At 42.5% G+C, this 21,894-nt stretch overlaps 1 protein-coding gene across 1 annotated transcript; it reads right to left on the bottom strand.

Annotated features, from left to right (window-relative positions):
- Positions 1–1,574: 1,574 nt before the first annotated feature.
- LOC310709398 (chitotriosidase-1-like) lies at positions 1,575–18,728 on the bottom strand. The gene is made up of 11 exons (XM_083509023.1): positions 18,573–18,728; positions 17,056–17,085; positions 15,678–15,879; positions 15,049–15,105; positions 12,389–12,554; positions 10,507–10,631; positions 10,204–10,294; positions 9,500–9,682; positions 6,953–7,069; positions 5,447–5,582; positions 1,575–2,143 (listed from the first exon to the last, which is right to left on the bottom strand). The coding sequence occupies exons 1-11, from the start codon at positions 18,595–18,597 to the stop codon at positions 1,878–1,880; spliced, it is 1,398 nt and encodes a 465-aa protein (XP_083365149.1). The 5' UTR covers positions 18,598–18,728; the 3' UTR covers positions 1,575–1,877.
- Positions 18,729–21,894: the final 3,166 nt, after the last annotated feature.

Raw genomic sequence — 21,894 nt, 5'->3', positions numbered from 1 at the left:
AGACTCTGTAAGTACTGGTAATTCAGCGAATATTAGTAGCAATTGAGGAATTTTTTTTTAGGTCAGAACATTTAAGATGAACTCAGCTTAAAAAGTGAGTCAGTGTTGGTCCTATATACATATTTAGGGATCATTTTGAATGAAACTGATTTGATTTATGATGTAGTTGCAGATGAAGTAATTTTAGTTTCAACATCAGACAAGGGGAATACAGGGCCTAATTCTCACTCCATGCTGGATAAATACAACTAGAAAACCAATGGTGTTAGTTATGAATGAACAAATAATCCATCAAATAAAAATAATAGTAGAATAACTTGGTTAAGTGACCAGGATAATAATTAGTCCATAGTGGCTTCTTTTAGTTAAGGAAATAAAGGAGCAAGAGGTCTTGAAGTCTATATCAATAGTCTTAGTAGAGTCACACAGTAAACTCAGTGGTAAAAGAATAAATTTGAATCAAGTTAAAGTGTATGTGTATATGCTTCATTGCTTCTTACTGATGATGGATGCTGAGCGCTTGCAACAGCTCTGATATTTGGGAATTTTTCTCTAAATCACTGCTTAGAATCCCAAAATTATAGCTGCAATCTTAAACATCCAAGGGAGCTAGCACCATTGAACTGAATGGTCTTATGTCTAAGTAAACATTGCAAAGGATGGTTCATTGTCAAGAAAGACGAATCCTTAGAGATGATGAAGGTGGCTGGAACTGTGGCTTTGGCAAGAAAGGACAGCCAGCCTTCTGATCATGACTCCTTTCTAACCTGCCCTCTGTTCATGAGTCCATGAAGACCTCAGTCACTCAAACAGAATCTATTGTTTTCTGACCTTTCATCTCAGTTATACAGACTTAAGATGGATAGCTTTTTTTCTTCCTATGCTCCTAACTGTGATTAATTTATAGGCATTTTAAAACTGAAATGCCACTTCAAGAAAACGTGTATTTTCTCCCCTGCAGCTATGAAAGCAGATACAAGGCTGCATTTCGGTTCAGAAATGAAATCAAACCATCTTTAGGAGGCTAATCACAGTTCTTCTGTGCCACATGTATATTTCAGCCCTAGTGGAAACAATAAATACAAAATAGCTGTAAAATTCAAGAGCATGGTTGAGCTACTCAGATAAAAGGAACAACTATCTGATAAAATATAGAACATTATTTGTTAGAGAAGTGTAGAGTGCCATCTATTGGCAGAAATGCTGGGCACAGCTACCAGAAATAAGTTTCCAATTTCTAGATTCAGGTAGGTAGCCCTGTTGGTCTGACGCAGTCGAAATAAAAATAAACAAAATAAAAAATTGTCCAGTAGCACCTTATAGACCAACTAAGTTTGTTCTGGTATAAGCTTTCGTGTGTATGCACACGTCATACATAGAGCCAAGAATTACTAAAGCAAAAGCAGAAATGTCACTCTTTTGGATCCTAAATTTGTTCCTTGTGGGTTTGTTTTTTTTAAATGAACCAAACAGAGAGAATGTTTTGAAATACATGTTTAGTACCATTTATTATTAAAATGAATTCACGGAGCTGGTTGCCTGCTAGGTATGCAACAAAACAAGCCTCTAACTACTTTTAGTTGAAATTAGTTTATTTTCTTTTGCTACAATTATCAGAAATAGGGAGCAAGTGGCTACATATTGTATAAGCAAACTATTATGAAGTGCTCATATCTTGCTGGCTGGTGCGTTGTTCTTTAGTGCAAAGCAGAAGCAGATACTATAACCCTATTTGTTAAAGACTTGGAGAAATATGCAGATGAACATATTGGAAGTATAGGCAGTTTTACAGGGACAGCAAAGCACTTAGCTCTGAAGTACTTAGCTCTGAAGACAACGGAATGTCATCTTTGGGGTTTGCCTATATTAGAAGCCCTTTATTGAGGATGATTGCAACATTTGCACTGGTTGTGAAAAGTTAGTCCTGTTGGGCAAGGCATGCTGAAAGTCTTTTTGTGGGCGCACATATAATACTTTGTGGCATCTTGCAAATCAGCATGGATCCCATCCTCCTTGTCAAGACAAAAGGTGTCTGCTGTAGGTGCATCAGGTTGTGGCACATCAGGTTGTGGCACATCAGGTTGTGGCACATCAGGTCTTGGAGGTTCAGCAGGAACTGGAGGTTTGGGGTTTGGTGCCAGGCCTGCCAGAAGAAGAATATAGATAGTTTAGCCTTTTAAAAAAGATTTTATATATATATATATATATATATATATATATATATATGTTTTCGTAGATTTTCACGGGTACAGGAATGCAGGTTTTGGTGTCCTCGGGTGTCTTCCCGTGTAAAAGTTGGGGTGTCTAGGCGACGTTTCGACGAGGTCTCACTCGTCATCTTCAGGCTGGTGCTTTCGGCTTCTTGTTACTGGAACAGAGCGGGATCTCAGTGTTTGAGTTCCTATAAATACTGTAGAGGGGTGTGGTGTATTGCCTCAAAAGTTCTGGGCAGAGGGGAACACTAGCCTGGGAACTTCCCCTCTGCCCAGAACTTTTGAGGCAATACACCACACCCCTCTACAGTATTTATAGGAACTCAAACACTGAGATCCCGCTCTGTTCCAGTAACAAGAAGCCGAAAGCACCAGCCTGAAGATGACGAGTGAGACCTCGTCGAAACGTCGCCTAGACACCCCAACTTTTACACGGGAAGACACCCGAGGACACCAAAACCTGCATATATATATATATATATATATATATATATATATATTTGTTTTCGTAGATTTTCACGGGTACAGGAATGCAGGTTTTGGTGTCCTCGGGTGTCTTCCCGTGTAAAAGTTGGGGTGTCTAGGCGACGTTTCGACGAGGTCTCACTCGTCATCTTCAGGCTGGTGCTTTCGGCTTCTTGTTACTGGAACAGAGCGGGATCTCAGTGTTTGAGTTCCTATAAATACTGTAGAGGGGTGTGGTGTATTGCCTCAAAAGTTCTGGGCAGAGGGGAAGTTCCCAGGCTAGTGTTCTTTTCTTCTTTTGTTCCTTAATTATTTGAGGGATATCTTGAGTGATTTCTTGAGTGATATTCTGAGTACCACTTAGGTGGGTCATTAGGTGTGGATTAGTTGCTAAAGCCTTCGTGTCTTGACCTCTTGAATTTGTGAAGAGTTTTTCTGGGAAGATGGCTGTACTGCACTTAGTTGTGCTTTGGCTTGGCTTCGTGTATAGGGGCGAGCTGTGGTTTTGTGCCCTGTGCCAGCCAGATCTGTGTAGGGATTGCAGGGGGGTGCAGCATCCGGAGGTGCCACTATGGTTTGGTTACTGGATGGTGTCTGTAATTTATCTGTGGAGAGGGTCTGGGTTTGGGTCTGGTGTGGTTGATTGGTGGTGGCGTTCTGTGTGCCTCTGGATCTGGTGTCGGTTTTTGTGGGGAGGGCTAATTTCCAGATGTCTGGCAGGCGGGACGTGTCGTCACGCTTGTTCATGTTGTGAGGGTGTTTCTCTATCTCGATGGCTTCCATGATTATTCTCTTGTGGTGATGTTCCATGTTAAAGAGCACAAAACCACAGCTCGCCCCTATACACGAAGCCAAGCCAAAGCACAACTAAGTGCAGTACAGCCATCTTCCCAGAAAAACTCTTCACAAATTCAAGAGGTCAAGACACGAAGGCTTTAGCAACTAATCCACACCTAATGACCCACCTAAGTGGTACTCAGAATATCACTCAAGAAATCACTCAAGATATCCCTCAAATAATTAAGGAACAAAAGAAGAAAAGAACACTAGCCTGGGAACTTCCCCTCTGCCCAGAACTTTTGAGGCAATACACCACACCCCTCTACAGTATTTATAGGAACTCAAACACTGAGATCCCGCTCTGTTCCAGTAACAAGAAGCCGAAAGCACCAGCCTGAAGATGACGAGTGAGACCTCGTCGAAACGTCGCCTAGACACCCCAACTTTTACACGGGAAGACACCCGAGGACACCAAAACCTGCATATATATATATATATATATATATTACTGTATATATCTGGAGCTGGCGCTCATGAAAGGCTCCAGCAATGCAGCTGCCTCTTCTGCCTCTTCCTTTGACTTCTTGTTTCTGTGTAAGGCTTCTGTGCACATTGACTTTTAGGATGCTGCTGTGGCAAATTTAAGCTTGCAGTGTGAGGTACGCCTTTGATTGCTCAATCAAGGAAAGGTGGTCTTCAGATGTCCCAGATTAATGAAATAAATTAAATGGTGCTGAAATCTAACTTGAAATTTAATGGGGATGGGGTGAAATTAGTCACACACAAAGAGAACCTTTCAATATCAGTAGAAAAGGAACCAGGGAAAGTGCTGTTTGGTGCAGAGAAGTGGTGTGTGGGTACCTGGCCTCCCCCGAGGCAATTGAGTGAGATACTGTGTTTACCTTCCGTCTGCAACTGCCGGCAGGCTAGGTAAACAAACCGGGGATTCTTCTCATTAGACGTGAGAAAGAACACACCCTCTGCTTCTTTCATCTTCTCTCCCTCCCTGCATTCTCCCCAGGGAGGGGAAATGAGACAGACAGGAGTCCTATTTACATGTTTTATTCCTGTCATTCAGCAGTACATAGAAATGCGCTGCACCCTTCAGTCTCCATCAGAAGAGACTCAAACTCCGCCCCTGCACTTCCAGTACAGGTCAGATGACACACTGAGCTAACATCCGGTGCTCAGTACAGAGAATAGACTCCACCTTTTCTCTAACAGTACATCTGCAAACCACAACATCCTGTTTTGCATTCCAGTCATCTGGAGCTGGCTTTTGCCTTGGTGCTTTTTCCTGACATGGAGAAAATGTTTTTCTCCTTCCTTCATAATACTAGAACCTGGAGTCACCCAATGAAGGGTGGGAGAGTCAGAAATGGTTAACTGGTTAAATAATGGGATTTCTTGCTTCCACAAGAAATGGCGCTGACCATATTAGATGGATTTCAAGGTAGGGATTAGATGAAATTATGGAAGCTAGGGCTGCTAGTCATGGGGAGAATATGCTGCCTCCACGATCAGAGGCAGCATCCCACAGTTGCTGGGGGAGGGGGACAGTAGGAGAGACCTAGTGCTTCACGTCCTGCTTGTGTGCTTCTCAGAAGCATGTGGTTGGCCACTGTGGGAAAGAGGATAGTGGAATAGGTAGACTTTTGGGCTGACCCAACTGGGCTCTTATGTGCTTACACAGCCTTGATTGTTCATTCCCTGGTGTGTTGCATGAAGAGGAGGAGAAATGCACAGCCTAAGAGAGCTGTTTTAGGTTAAACGAGTTTATTTAAGCACAACCAGAGGCCTAAAGGGAGACAAGAAACTCCCCTATTCACAGAGACCTTTTTTCTTCTTCTTATATCATGGGTGCAACTACCTATTGCTATATAACAGGAAGCCAGAATGAAGTAAGTGTGTTGGGTAAATATTTAGTTCCCTACAGGCCTTGTGACTGAGGATTTCAAGAAAAACAAATATAATAACAAAGGATTAACCTGTGGAGCCAAGTTCTCTCTTCAGAGTCTGGAGGAGTGGGTATGCTCCTTGGCCACAGAAAGAACCACTGAAGTCATCCAGATCCATGGCCCATACCATGGCACCTCCCAGCTTCTTTTGCTTCAGATAGTTGACCTGAGAGAAATAGAAACAGGAATTCAAAGGCTTGTGGGAGTAATAATAATGGTGAGAACCGTTCTAGGGCAATGAATATGGCTCCTGTTTAAGAAGGAAATTAGAATATTCAGAAGTCTGTAAGTATGCTGCCTTTAACAGTAAAGTCCAAGACAAAAGTAAATCATCATAACAACTGACAATTTCAATATGAGCAGTTGCTGGAGTGGTGGGACAGAGCTGACCTCCAGACACTAGCATCACTGCAGCTTATGGCTAGAGCCAATCCAGCACTTCCATCAGGACACCCATGCAGCCCAGTGCCTTGCCCCACCCTACCCATGTAAGTGGCAGTGATGTCAGTATTGGGAGAGCAGCTCTGCAACATCACCCTATCGCTGGCTGCTATTGTTCAACATTAAGCATTTTGTCCTTGGGAAAGCATGGTGAACCATAGCTACCCACTGCATGTGTTTTTATTGATTGATTACATTTATATCCCACCTTTCCTCCAAGAAACTCAAAGTGGTGTACATGGTTCTACCTCTCCCACATTTTATGTTCACAACAGCACTGTGAGGAAGGTTGGGCTGAGAGATGGTGACTGGCCCAGGGTCACCCAGTAAGGCTTATCACTGAGTGGGAATTAGAACCATGGTCTCCCAGGTCCAACACCCTAATCACTATAGGCAGTGAAAACCTCAGCTTATGTCAGACTTCGGGGAATCAGATCTCTCCCCCGGTGGCAGTAATAAACAGATCAAATGAAAGAGAGTTCTTACCAGTTAGTTTCTTTAATAATCACAGTGAAAGACAAAGTAATGCATATCTCTCTAGAAATGGCGATGCTCCCAGTAAAGGTTCAGCCCCTCTGTCCCCATTAATCTACATCACTCCTATGTTGGGTAATCTGAGTTTGTTGCCGCTGTGCTTTCTGTTTTACCACTCTCAAAGCCCTTCTAGTCTTAGGCGAAGGGGGGGACAAGTGGGTCAGGAATGCTGTCCAATGACACTGAATCTGCCAGCTGTCTCTCTCTTGGTGTTTCCTCTTCTAGTTGTTCCTCACCCAGTATTTCCCAGCTTTCCCGCTCTGGACTATGCCCCTCTGCAAACCACTGTTCTAAATCAATACTGTCCTCCTGCCCCCAGGAAAAGTGTGTGTGTGTGGGGGGAACTCCCACCATTCCTCCTCAGTCCAGCCCCTGACACCTTAATTCCTATTGGAAATTGCATTCTACATAACAAAGTGGTCCTTAAAGAACCTAGTATCTTTATTATCTAGTAATTATGTAGCTTGCTAGCATGTTTACTAGGTGATGATTTTGAAGCATAACATTGAGCTCCACTAAATGTTTTGTACAGATAAAAGCAAATATATGTAAAATTGTTACCTTAGTTTTAATGCTGTCCACATTGTCGTATCCTACCCACTGATTTCCCTTGAAGGAATAGGGAGCATTCCCCCCTGGAATCACTGCTGTGGTGGCACCTTTATTAAAGTTGCAGATCTGAAACAAAATAGATTGGTGCATGGCTGTGTTACCACATGGTTGAATTGAGACACTTGAGGTCAGACAACTTCCCCATTACGGAGGTGTAGAAATCAGAGCCTGTTGCAATTGCAAGAAGGGCAGTTAAAATGACCTAGGAGATAGAGCAAGCTTCCTCTTACGAGGAATGGTTTCAGCATTTGGGGGCATCTAGTTCAGAGAAAAGATGACATGATAGAAGTTTATAAAATTATGCATGGCACGGAGAAAGTGGATACAGAAAAGTTCCTCTCCCTTTCTCATGTAGTAGAATTCATGGAGATTCAATGAAGCTGAATGGTGAAAGATTTAGGACAGATTAAAGAAAGCACTTCTTTGCAAAGAACATAGTAAAACTATGGAATGTGATCCCTCACCAACCAGTGATGGCCACCAAACTGGATGGCTTTCAGAGAGACAAATTCATGGAGGACAAGTCTACCAATGGCTACTAGCCACAATGGCTATCTTGCACCTCCACAGTCAGAGGCATTGTGCCTCTGAATAATAGGTAGGTGCTGGAAGTTGCAGGTGGCCAGAGTGCTGTTGTGCTCGTGCTCAGCTTGCAGGTCTCAAAGAGGCATCTTGGTGGCCACTATGAGAACAAGATGCTGGACTAGATGAGCCATTGGCCTGATGCAGCAGGCTTCTCTTATGTTCTTAAAGCTGTCTGTATCAGGTGCCTTACCCTTAAAATAAGTAAAGCAAAATAGGGGTTTTAACGCTACTCCAGGATGTTTTGGAAATATATTATATGACAGAGAATGATTGCTGACCTGAGGAGGGACCATAGCTCAGTGGTAGGCCACATGCACATGACAGGTGTTGGGAAAGACTTCTACTGGGGACCTTGAAGAGTCTCCACCAGCCACAGTACAGTGTTAGTGCTGCCAAGTGTTGTTAGAAGACCCCTATTCCCCTCACAGAGCTAAAATTCCCAGAGCCCCTGGGAAAAGAAATTAACTGTTAAACCACTCTGAGAACAGTGGCTCTGTGAGGGGAATAAGAGTTTTCTAACAACTCTCAGCCCCCTTAATAACTACATTTCCCATCATTCTTTGGCAGGGAGGAAGCCACGATTGTTTAAAGAGGCATGATGCTTTAAATGTATAGTGCAGGTTATGATTATGATTATTGTTATTGTTATTTATGGAATTTATACAGTGGTACGTTGGTTTACAACCATAATCTGTTCCAGAAGTCCAGTTGTAAACCAAAACAGGTTGTAACCCAAGGCGCGCTTTCGCCAATGGGGCCTCCCCCCCATTGGTTTAAATCCAAAAAAGGGACACGCACTTCCAGGTTTGACGTGGTTGTAATCCAAAACGGTTGTAATCCAAAGCGGTTGCAAACCAAGGTACCACTGTATACCGCCCTATAACCGGGGGGTCTCAGTGCAGTTCACAGAATGAAATCAAGATATAAAACCACTAAATACCTAATAAAAACAGAAACAACAACCCAATAACCCCAGTTTGAACCTTCTTGGATTGTATGTTCTCAGCCCTGTCCTGAAGTTTGCCCACAACTTTCTCAACAAATCTGAGGATGTGTGTGGCATGAAAAGCAGAACAGAAAAGGGAAGTATGTGTCCATAAGTTTGAGGAAATTAGTTAATTGGGGTGGGGGAAAGTAAAGGCAGCGGGTTTGCCATGATCAAAACACAGTAGCAGATGCTCCTAATTCTAGATAAGAAAATGGATTTTTATTAAGACCTGCTCAGGAGGGGAGGCAGCTGGAAGTCTGGAGCCACAGTGGAGCCAGAGGGGAGGGACCATGTGGTGGGAACGGAAGGCCTTCCATCTGTTCCAGCCTCACCCCCCTCTATTTCTCCCCACTTTCCTCTGGATTCTGCCATCCCAGTGCCCAGCCCAACAGTGCAGAGGGAGACATGGCAAAAACTGATTTCACCCACAAGAAAGTAACTGGAAATAAAGTCACTGCAAATGGCCCTGCAAAAATATTAGGAATGGGATTTTTCAGTACAGCACTAGATGTGTCCCCATGACAACAAAATGTTGGACAGCTAGGTTTTTTTATATATATAGGACCACACTGGGGAAGGGGCATGTGTTGCTCCTTCAGCCGAGGATGACGTAACGTAGGTCTGCAAGAAGAAAGGGGTTGCCATTTTTGTAGAGCGAAATAGAGGTGAGTTTTGGGGGCTCTGGAAGTTAGCGGTATCAGGGGTGCCCTCTCTCTGGAGATCTGATGTGGCAGCTTTCTTCTGCAGTATTTAAGTGCCTCCACCTATACACAACCTGTATTTGTAAAACGTAAAACAAACCTCCCACAACAACCCAGTATTGCAAAACACAAACTTTCGCAAGCACTCTACTCCTGGAACGTCTCACCACTTAGAGAAGTGGGGCAAGCCTAACAATATCTATATTTAAGCATCTTTCCTACCTCATAATAAGACAAGAATCCAGCCTCTTTGGTGAAAGTGCCAGCTGTCCCTGGTCCTGAGGCTGGCGCATTAACCCCATTTTGTGTGGAAGAAAGGGTAAAGGTTCGTCCATAGAGAGGAACTCCCAGGACAAGCTTTTCAGCTGGTGCTCCTTTGCCCATCCAGTACTTCACAGCATTGTCCTTGATGAGGCAATGAGATAGAAAGCATGATATCAATGCATGTTGCCCAGTTTTACTGTTCAGATCTCTGGTTGCTCCACAGACCTGTAGTTTCCCAGCAGCCACGACTCAATAGACTATGGATGGAGACATGAGTCTTTTCCCAGTCTGTATCAAATTCTCATATATCCATTCATTAGTTTAGTCAACCCCATTTCCACATTATTCAATGATGAATATTTTTAAAACGATACAAAGCCATAACAATGGCATTTAAGCATGCATTATATCACAATATATATTGTATCTCAATGTATTTCATATACTGTATCTCAATACGTATTTGATCTGTTTTTGTACATTATTTCAGCCAAGAACTTTATCCCAGTTCCATATTGGAAACCTTTCACAGGATGAGGAGCTTGGTAAAGGCTGATCTAGAGGACCAAGAAATAGTGGGTTTGCTTTGTATCTTTGGACATTTTCTTTACTTTCAATTAAAATGAGAGGCTACAATTTGCTAGGAAATATTTAACACTTACGGTGTCAGGGTACAGAGGGCTGACATGTCCTGTAACGCGTTCCCAAGATCCATGAAAGTCATATGTCATCAGGTTGATGAAGTCCAGAGACCTGCAAGGGGAATTCAAATATGTTTATTCCATCTCTAGCATAAGAATCCTGAGCGGATGCATTGCAGGCAATTATGTGCCCACTGGCATGATTTGTCAACCATGATTTGAAATTATTGGACTAAACTGGTTCTCAAGTATCAAATGCAAGCTGCCTGTGAGTTGCCACCATTAATTTCCCTTCATGGTTCATAAGTGCCTCATCATACTCACTGGGAAATCTTGTCCACTTCATAGCCATTGTCAATGGTTTCCTTCCCAGCTGCCACAGCAGCAGACAGCAGCAGCCTTTCCTTTCCTGTCCGTTGTGCTTCTGCCTGGAATTCTTTCGCCATTTCCTAAGGTAAATAGTTGAGTAGAACAATAATTAAATTTGCTTTTGTCCTTCTCTTAAAGCTCGAGGATGTGGAAGAGATGGAAACATCCCCATTTCCACACTCTCTAGCTTCTTGGCCCACCCCCACATCTCCTGCTTCACCCATGCTGGCCGATGACCTCTGCTTCATGCCTTGAATGGACACCAAGACAGATACACAGCTCTGAGTCATTGGATGCGAGCTCATCCAGGCCTCCAGGATCCTGCTGAGGCTCTCTCAGCATGTTAATCATGGCCTCTCCCTCCTGCCTGATGGACTCAACCAGCCACCCCCCTCATTCCCCTCAGCAGCCTCCTCCTTCCCTGCCACCAGGTTGGCCAAGATGCAGCTGAAGAAGCTGGAATAGGGACAGGCTCCTCTCACATTTCCTTATTACTGAGAGCGATGTGGGTGAGTTCCTCATCAACGGCACCTGGGCAGGCTACCTAGAGTCAATATCTACCTTGCCACTGGCAGTAGGCCTGAGAGCCCCACTGTCTCCTCCATCACCCACTACATGAGGACCCCAGCTAGTATAGCATTTGGTTGAGCTGATGTATATTATGTGTACTGTATTTTATGTTTATTTTAATGAACCAAATAGAGTGAAAGATTGTGAGTTATGAGAGTGGGCATGAACTTAACAGTGCTTAGCTTTTTTCCCCCAGCTGCTATTTTGTTAAGTTGTTAATATTGTTTTATAGATTATAAATGTCGTATTGATTTGTTAATCATACAATATGACTTTTGTTTCAATTGTGATGTTCGGTTTATTTTTCAGCTGCTGTTTTATAGATTGTAATTGTTTCATTGACAATTTGTTAATTATTTTATACGATTTATATTATATTTGTGATGTTCTATTATGGTTTATCATGTTGTAATTTATTGTTTGTAAGCCGCTTTGGGATTCATTTGAATGAAAAGCGTCATAGAAATACAATGAATCAAATTAAAATCAATCAATAAAAAGGGAAATCTAAATTGAATCAAAGCAGAAGAGGTTTCCCAGTAAAGAGCGGAAGTGTAGGTAGAGACCTACTGATTCAATCATTTTCCCTCAGAACTAATTGAAAATGCCATATGCTTTGATTACATTTTCATCCCATACCTTTCTTCTGTTCTGGAACCCAAGGCAAAGTACATGTAGTTCCCAGGTGGCTACCCATTCAGGCAGATGACCAGATCCAAACCTGTTTAGTTGCAACAAGGTGGTGGCCTCGTGTACCTTCAGACCATACTGTACGGCTAGCTTATGGAATATTTATACATTATCTTATCTATATGTTATAGGTTCAACCTATTAGCTCACTACTTGAGGCACAAGAACCTATCTTTAAGCCCCTTGTTCCATATTGTCTCAAAACCCACTCCAGATGTGTCTGGTGATTTACACAAGCTTTCACATAATTTAGTTTTGCTGGTCTAGGGCTCTATTTGTATACACAGTTCTGATATCTTGACTAGTTGGTCAACTTCCCTTTCATAACCGAGACAAAGGCAAATCTAGGGGTTGGTCTCTGGACAACACCTTGGCCCAGCCTGGGATTTGACACAAGTCTGAATCTTGTAACTTGATTCCATCCGTTCACTGAGAAAACAATAATTCATATTGTCTCTTTGCAGCACTCCCTGATATTCCTATTAAATTCATTGCCTGTTGTGCACAGAAGTTGCCCCTGGAATCTGCAGCCAGACAGTAGAATTGGTTGATGGTGATTTGCTGAGTTTTACTGTACCTGAACCAAGGAAGTGAAACGCATTTTATCAGCTGCAGGACTGCCTCTGGCTCCAGGATATTCCCAATCTAGGTCCAGGCCATCAAAACCATAATTTCGCACGAATTGTATCACAGAATTAATAAATGTCTGACGTGTGTCAGGAGTAGCTACCATAGCAGAGAACCTAGAAGGGAAACAATTCAAGTCAAAAAGATACACATCATGGCTGTTTTGTTTGGCACCCGAGACAGTGATGGTGCTAAAAATACAAAATATCTTCCCTTTGGTTATCCACTGGACTCTTGTCTTTTAGTTTTCAGATGGTTGCTGAAGAAGACTTTGTCCACCCACAAGCTTTTACTGTTTGATTTTAGTTTTCCAACATGCTGCTGTTTTGCTTCACTGCAAGGTCACCATGTCCTGGTGTCCTGGTTCAGTCCTGCTCAGACCTCAAATGTAGAGTCTCCTCAGAAGCAAATTAGGAAGAGCAGGGCCCACAGCAGATCTCTGTACTACCAGTGACCCTGAGGAGCCATCAGATCTGGACATCCCTCCTCCACAACTGGAGCTTACATCACCCATCACCTGGGCTCATGGTTGGCTCTTGTAGCACCTCTCATCACTCCCAAAGCCACAAAGATGCTTGTGTGGCATTAAATAATCAGCAGTACATGCTGGAGGTCTCGATTCCACCCCTAACAGTCCCCTGCCAATGCAAAAAATATATATGTCTAATTTTACAGCACCCATGATAGGTAGAGAATCAAGTCATTAAGACAAAATTGTAGTCTTTGCCTATTTATTTCTTACAGTTCATGGCTGCGATAGTCCAGTGCCATGGAAGATGTGGTCCAAAACATTCAGAAGGCACCAGAATGGTGAAGGCTACCATACTGGCTGCATAAGCACACACACTCTGGTGTATTGGTAGTTGTTAACTTTGGAAAAGCATAACTGGTGCTTACAGTATTTCTGCTGCCAACCAACAATGCCATCTTATGAAGAACAGGTCTACAACTGGAGCCTTGGGGCAAATCAGGCAGTGTCCCCATAGAATACGCAACACAGGAACAGACTTTCCTTTTATTCCATCAAGCCATGGGAGAAACTTCATTGTTCAATCTGTTTTTGCTTTGCTTCCATAAAGCATGCCCCTGACCTGATTTGTCTCCAAAGAATGGACTTGGGAGTAGGGAGAAATGAGGTAAACCACAGTGTGTGATTATTCTGAGAACATATGCTTCTCAGAGTTAATGTTCCAACTGTAATGCCTTTGTTAGATGAATCTGAAGGACTGGCTTCAGTGGGCATTTTCAGCACTGTGGTTAACATGAGATGGAAGATTGGCACTAATATGCATAGTTCTCAGTATTTCAATTTCATGGCCATGTGACCTTTAAATTATTCTGAAGCTATTTGCCTCAGTACAGAGGGGGTGGTGGTGGAATGAGGCATGTTTACTTTCTTCCAGGTTTTTTTTCAAAAGCATCATAACATTGCCACCCAATTAAAAAAAAATACCTTCATGAAAATTGGCAACTTAACTTTAAATAGCAGCTTAGGCTGGTGTGCCAACTATGAGCCTACATGGATGGAGTAGAATTTTTGGTTTCTGTTATTCAGGCCTTATTCAAATTACTGTAATTCAGAGGTAGTCAATGTGCTTTTTCCAGATGTTGCTGGAGTACAACTCCCATCATCTTTGATAACTGACCACACTGGTTGGGACTAATGGAAGTTGTAGTTCAATAATAGTTGGAGGGCACCATGTTGGCTATTGTATCTGTGTAACACATTGGAAATGGGGCTCTTTTAAAATACAGTCTAGAAACTGAGAGCAGGATGGAAAATTGCTGCAAGTACTGGCTGGGACTCTGCCTCTGAGCGTATTATGGTAATACATCATCTTCCAGCCCAAATCACAAAGTGTTGATTTTGACCTTTAAAACCCCACCACAGTTTGATGCTACAGTATTGGTATGACTACCATTCCCTGTATGTACCTGCAAATGCTCAGAGATCATTTATGAAGACACTTCTCTAAGTGCTTCCACCATCCAGAATATGATGGGTGGCTAGAAACAACCTTCTAATAAACGTTCACCTAATGAACTTCACACCTTATGCTTCCTTTTAAATCTGATACTTTAACCTTCATTTGCTTTATGAAAACAAATGAAACTGAAAACATGCATCGTTGCTACAAACTTTGATTTTTTTTCTAGCTTCCTTTTAGCGCTGTTATCATTGCATTTTAGTTATCTGTCATTTTTATTTATTTTGGAATTCCTTACACACTCGCCAGAACATCTAGTAAATGCAATGCAATGCAAAAATGAATGAATGAAATAGAAAGATGGGGTTCTAGGATTCCAACAGGAAACTTTCATGATGCATATTATTATTGAGAAGGGGGAGGGAATGGGATATGCTACAGAGCAGCACAGAACACAATATTTGGTCTGGACCTTGATTTGGGAATTTGGAAATGCCTGGTGCAATTTGAATCACTTCATAGGGACCTCACTTCACTGTGGACTTCTCCCAAATCTCTCTGAAGAAGCTACAGTATTTCAGTTCTGCATTCAGGATTTGACTGAAGCAAACACCCATCTTTATTACATATTGCCTACTCATGATGAAGTTCCTCTTTCAGAAACCCCATGCCCAGGTCTTACTTTTGACTTCCAAATGTCCATCCACCAATAGCTAAAAGTGTCTTCAGTCTTGGATTCCTAGATAGGAGGAGAAGAGAGGAACAGAGTTCAGTTTTTTTGTGTGTGTCTTGCACAGCTGAGCTTACAAATATCTCTGATCATTCCCGGTGAAGTTCATTTGTGCTGCTCATGGAAGCTAGCTTTTCTGCATATATTTCCCAGCCACATGGAAAACAGTGTACACAAACAGATCATGCATACTGTATGTAGTTTTCTTTCAAAGTCCCAACTTGGGTTTGAGGGTATGGCGCATAGGAAATTGCTTTTAAACCTTACTAGCAAGCATAGGGCTAGTTAGTACATGAAGGGGTTAAGATCACAGAGTTAGATTCTTAGACTCAGCTAGGTCTCACCCCCTTTTACCTCCATGGGGAAGTGAAGCTTCTTCCTAAGAAACAGTGAATGACACAGCATTATATAAAGGTGTTGGCTTGACCAATTTTCCACCTTCAAATCTCATTAACCAAACTCTATACAATTCTTAAGCCCAGAATTCCCTGTTATCAGAAAATGGGAGCACTCATACAAGTTTAGATCCTAGTTCTAGGAAATTCAAAAAAGTCATCCTTCCTCCCCAGCCCTCTCCATACTTTTGTTTGAGATTCTGGAAATCCCTGTAGAGTGTTTCATCGTTCCATTCCAGTGTTTTGATCTTGTTCTCTGACATTCCCGCAAATGCATAAATGAGGTGAGTGCACAGATTAGGATCAATGTTCTGAGGGAGGAATTTCCCTTCACCTTGTCTGTACTGAGCCCAGTTGGTGAAATAGCAAACCAGTTTGAAAGCAGAGCCTGCAAAGATGAAAGTGTGTGTAAAAATCTGGAATTGTTGACAAAATAACTTACCTTGAGGTAATATTCTGTTAACTGTGCATTCCTACAGCTCCTGAGAGATTGTACTGATGCAAACTATCTCCCCCGCCCCAATCTCTCTCTCTCTCTCTCTCTCTCTCTCTCTCTCTCCCCCCCCCCTCGTTTGAGAATGAACCCCACTCTTGGTGAGGGAGTTCCAAGGTCAGATCTGCCGTACTTGCTTCCACAGAAACATCCACCCATCCTGGCCTTACTGATGATAGAGGTCCAATGTGGGGACATAACACCTTAAGGTTACAGCCTTGCTCTCATCATATCAATAATATGGCTGGATTTTTTCCATTACTATATTTGCCCACCTATATTTGTAGAGAAGTGGAGAGGAAATAGATAAACAAGTTGTTTATAGTTTTAGAATTTAGATATGCCTTTCATATATGGGAGAGACAAAGTTTGAAACTGAACCTATTATTAAATAAATAAATAAATAAATTTCTTTACTGCCAAGTATCACAAGGCAGTTTACAATATAAAAACACAAAAATCCACACCATAGTAGCAAACAGTGCACCCCTTTAAAAAGCCAGAGATTGTTTAATTAGCCCAAGGCCTGGCAGAAGAGGAATGTTTTGCCTGGTGCCTAAAGATATGTGACAAAGACACCAGGTGAGTCACTGCAGAGGGAGCCACTACAGAAAAGGCCCATTCCAGGGGGGAGCCACTTTGGAAAAGGCTCATTCTCATGTTGCCACCCTCCAGTCTTCTGACGGAAGGGACACACAAAGAAGGGTCTCAGATGATAATTGTGGGGAGAAGGAATCTTTAAGGCATTGTGGCCCTGAGCTGTTTAAGGCTTTATAGGTCAAAACCAGCACTTTGAATTGGGCCTGGAAACTATTTGGTAGCCAATGCTATTGGGCCAGGATTGGCATGATATGTATGTTCAACCTATCATGCCCAGGTGAGTAATGCCAGGTGTTTGTGTTAGGTGCTGACACCTGGCTCTGTCTAACTGGCTCCATCATGCACAGCATGCGGTAGATTATTCTAAAGCAGGAAATGTCTTAACGAAGCCCAACAAACCCAAGCTTTACTCTGCCTGATTTTCACTTGGCTTGTTCTAACCAAGTAACAACTCTGGGAAGGCTTACTTACTGCAGTGAAAAACCAGCAAGATGGCAAAACCTAGAGAAAAATGAAAATGGAAGATATTAGACAGGTGGCTGGATACTTTGGGAGCTTCCAGTAAGTTGATTCTGTTATGATAATTGTTAATAGCATTATTATTAGCACTAATAGCATTTTCCGTATATGAATTCAATATGGTTTATAGACTAAAACACCAAATTGAATTGTCCTAATGATTAAAACACCAATATCAAAATAACCACATGCCTGAACATCATAATGTGTTCCTCTACAAAAGGTCCAGCCATGTATTATAAAATACTGTACCAATGGTATTTAATCCCTCAATAGATTATACAAAATGAAAGACAAATGATATCATTTTGGCTACATGTTCTGTAACCCATAAATCTCAAGCTTGCCCCTCTTCAATAGCATTTAATTTCCTGTGCTATTGAAAGAGTTTCTCATCCATCCTGCTAACCCAATAACCAACAACTAAAATGATGGTGAATGTTATGAAGGTTTTTGAGGTCATTCAGATAAAGGTTAGAATGTGATGGATGGTATATTTTCCCAAACAGAAAATGAAGTGTTAGGGTGTCTTTGCCTTTTCTCATATGACTAGAAGCAAAAGAAGGCACTGCTTCTGGTCTCAAGCTTTAATAGTTGGGAGGAAGGAGAAATTTCAACCAGTGTGTGTCTTAACCCTTTGCACCATTAGCCAAAGTCCCCTTTTTGACACAATCTACTGGTGGTTTATTCTTAAAGTAATTCAGATCCTCTCTCTCTCATTCCCCCATCTGCTTTTCTTTCAGAATTCACTCAATACAAACCTTCTGCCACACCATCAGAAAGTTGTCTACGGCTGTGGAATAGTACCTTAGAATATAATTCAAATAATGGGGTCTAATCTTGAAGCCCAAATCAGTCAGCACAGGCAAACTTAGGACCTGTAATTTAATCTTTTTAGATTCAATCAAAATCTTTTTGTGATTTTAAGTCCTTATGAAAACTCAACATCATTTTAGTACAAATTTCTCCAAATATACAAACTCTTGCAAAGCAATTTCCCCAAGGATAATGCATTTTTAAAATTATTTTCACAAATATATGCATTTATGTGCACACTTTACCCCAAAATTTGCATGCTTTGTACAACCTTTGTACAACTGCATTGCAAAATTCAGATAGGTGCACATTTTGAAGGATGCCTGAGTTTTGGTACACCTATTGCAGGCATAGGCAAACTCGGCCCTCCAGATGTTTTGGGACTACAACTCCCATCATCCCTGACCACTGGTCCTGTTAGCTAGGGATGATGGGAGTTATAGTCCCAAAACATCTGGAGGGCCGAGTTTGCCTATGCCTGACCTATTGTTTTGAGAAGTGCAAATTACATATGCTTACTTTTTCAGTATGAGCTGGATCAAAGTTCTCCTCCATTCCTAATAAGAGCACATTGCACAGTAGCATATCTTAATGAGTGAAATCTAGCAAAACAACAACATCCAACATACACATGCTATTGAAGCCAAACTTACACGCCAAAATGAATGCTCGGCCCATGGTGAGTACAGATTCAGCACAGCCCTCCTGTTCTGAAGAAAGCTGGTGGTTGCTCCTCAGAATTTGTCTCAGCTCACTTTGCCTGTGGCATTTATAGCTACTCGCACCCAAAAAGAGTGATTGTGAAATCGAAAGAGCATTTCCCCTATGTGTGTGTGGTCAAGGCGTGCTACAATCAGGTGGTGATGAGCACAAGGGCTGTGCCAACAACTATTCTGTCTCAGAAATTCTCTTCCTCTTGGAAATAGGCTTCTATTTTTCTTCCTCATTCTGAGGTCACATCAAAATTCCTTCAAAAGTTGAAATTTCCTTATTGTTGGGAACAGAAAACTGAGGGTGGTATCTGGTTTTCTCTCTCTTTCCACTGTAGCATTTCTGCAGTACTGTCTCCGCAGCCTCCCCAACTTGTCCACATTTACTGAACTGAAAAAGCCCCAGGGGAGTTTTTTCTTTATTTTATTTAAAATATATATAGTTCCATTTTCATTCAATATCACAAGGCGGTTCACTACAAAACACACACATTAAAATATGACTAAAACATGTTTAGCTGCATAACAAGACAGGGGAAACATAACATTAATCATAACCACCTCAATCTGACACCAAAAGCCTCAGAGAGCAGATATCATGAACTGGCAGGGCAATGGGGAAGAGGAAGAAGACCCCAGTGAGGGGTGTGGCTGGGACTGGGACACACTGGGACAAGCTGGGGATGGGGAAGGAGAGGTTGATGTAGGAAGTACTCATGGGGTGACGGAGGATGATGAGGGGATGCGGGTCAAGTGCACAGGAACCAAAGCAGCAGGACCCATCACCAGAGCCATAATGACCCTCACACGGTGGGCTCTGAGGCAAAGGGGACAACGGGTGGGGAGCTCCAGGAGGCTGAGGCAGGCAAGGGTCCACAGCCCAGCTCTCTAGCTCTGGCCAGGTGAGACACGCTAGCTCTGGGAGGAGGGGTGTGATTCCTCAGCTGGAGTAGGATTGGAACAGGGGAGGGTCACATGCCTCATCAAGCCTAGATGCTGCAATCAGCATGCAAAAGGGAAGCAGAGTTGAGGTGCTGTGTCTTCTCAACTGCCCATGTTGATGGACCTCAGCTTGGATGCTCCAGGATCTCTGCCACATGGTGCTTCAGTTTGGACTTTGGACACGTGGCTTGACCTTAGACTAAGGACTTGACATACTGACTTAATGCCAGGTAGGCCTGGGGTTCAGGACAGCAGATGGGCCACTAAGAGAAATAAAGAAAATCTGAAATCCAGAACTTGCCACAATGCAAGCAGAGGTTAAAATGTGTCACTAAAATGTAACCCTAACCCAAAGACTTCACTCCTGTGTTAATTAATAGCAAAAGTCAGATATAAGGATTGCAACTGGTAATGAGCCTACTCATGAACACCAGAATTTGCATTGTCCAACTGTGGGAAAACAAGGAAACCCCCACAGTGAGGCTCCTTTGTCATGCCAAAATCATTCAAATATGTTGATTCATGGTGATTTCACTTCAGTGCATTGAATAACAGCCACAAGTTGTCGCTTCCTTCCAGTTTTGAGATTGTGAGCTTAAGTGTCAATGATTGGTTCATGAGATATATGGGAGGCAGATAGGTTTGAAGACTATCTTTGCTATTATTAGGCTGGTGACACAGAAAAAGCGCACATTTATCCTCATGTGAATGTCCCAAGACTATATGTACTTGTGTACCAGCAAAAACAAAGAGATGCATTGTCAGAGAGCGTGAAAACAAAATGCCAGTTGAAGCCAGGGGAAGATGCATCTCTTTCCAGCAATGCTGTAAATGGTTTTTAAAGAAGCATGTGGAGCTTCAGTTAGAAGGTTGCTCTTGTTGCTTTCAGGCACCTATCCCGAGACCATTCTGTGTCAAGCAGTGCTATTTTTCTAGAAAATGAGGTGCCAGAACTCACCATGAACGCTTCCCTTGTTCTCTTAGATGCCAATGGCGCCCACCTGAGAGGTGCCAGAACTGAGTTCCAGTGATTGTGGCTGAAAAACCCTGGTGCCAAGGATATGTGCGTGATACAAAATGTGACAATAGCTTCACTCATTGAAAAGAGTGGAGCTTGCGCGTTACAATTTCTGCTACTCAGTGTAATATCCTGAATTTGTTGCCAAAGACAACTTTTTGTTTGGTGATTAATGAATGGATGTTCTTGTCTTCAGGAAGTTTAAATACTTCTTACGCAAAAACAACCACCTTAATCTAAGGAGAAATTAAGACAATGAGCCAATACTGTTATCTTTAACAATGAATAATAAAGAAATTGTCTCAATGACAGCTTTTGAGGGATTAGCACCAATTTTAAACTTTGTATCACCCTATACTGAAGCCAAACAAAATGTTACTTTAGTTGCAAATTAGCAACCATTTCTGGGTTGTTGTTTTTTTTTTTTAAAAAAAATGTATCACACCAGGTACCAGGGTCCTGGTTTTCACTGAGATCACAACACATCAGGAAGGGGAGGTTTGCTTCTTTGCTCCCTAGCTGCAATCTGGACAACCACCACCTCCAAAATGGCAGTCAGTGATATGGAGGGAAAGCTCCCACTGGCACCATTGGGCTTATAGTCCTTGGCATTTGGTATTCAATTAAGTTTACAAATATTAAGAATGTGTGTATGTAGTGTGTGAGAGAAATATGCATGTGTGCCTGTGGTCTGTATGTGTCTGGGGAGTGCATGTGTGTGCTGCATGTGCAAGAGCTGCTGTGTTACACCAGACAATAATTAACGGTAGTTGATTTTAGGATTATAGTAAGAAATAAAGTAGATAATGTGAACCTGCTCCTCGGGTAGGCAATACGGAGCTAGATGGATCCATGACATGACTCCATGGAAGGTGCTTCCAATGTTCTTAAGCTGTGTTCACACCCCATTTACTCTGCACTCACAGCATATACAGTGCTGGGTTTTTAACCTGTGTTCACACAACCTTCTCCAAGATGCATATGCATCCTGTACATCCCTACCCCCATTAATAACCCCTGGTATGTACACAAACCTCAACCAGGGCCAGGGCCTTTTCAACACTGGCTCCGGCCTGCTGGAACGCTCTGACTGATGAGACCAGGGCCCTGCGGGATCTGATTTCTTTCTGCAGGGCCTGTAAGACAGAGTTGTTCTGCCTGGCCTTTGGCTTGGGATCAGCCTGATCCCCTCCCCCTCTTTCCTTTTCCCTCTGTGATGGAACCCCTATCTGGGGACTTCCCTGGCTTTTTTCTGGCCCACGTAGGACCAGTCTGGATAGTTGGCCTTGGTGAAGATTTGACATT

The sequence above is a fragment of the Podarcis liolepis genome (genome assembly GCF_965112155.1).
Source record: "Podarcis liolepis genome assembly, chromosome: 6".
NCBI classification, from domain to species: Eukaryota; Metazoa; Chordata; class Lepidosauria; order Squamata; family Lacertidae; genus Podarcis; species Podarcis liolepis.
Note: the sequence above shows the minus strand (reverse complement) of the source record. Positions and strands in the feature narration are given on the sequence as shown.

Bases quoted from the DNA above. Each gene is read 5' to 3' on its own strand.
- LOC310709398 (XM_083509023.1), bottom strand. From the start codon at position 18,597: ATGGGCCGAGCATTCATTTTGGCGT. The intron at 17,086-18,572 runs GTAAGTTTGGCT...ATTTTTCTCTAG, and splicing joins CCGAGCATTCATTTTGGCGT to GTTTTGCCATCTTGCTGGTT. The intron at 10,295-10,506 runs GTGAGTATGATG...TTCCCCTTGCAG, and splicing joins GAAGTGGACAAGATTTCCCA to GTCTCTGGACTTCATCAACC.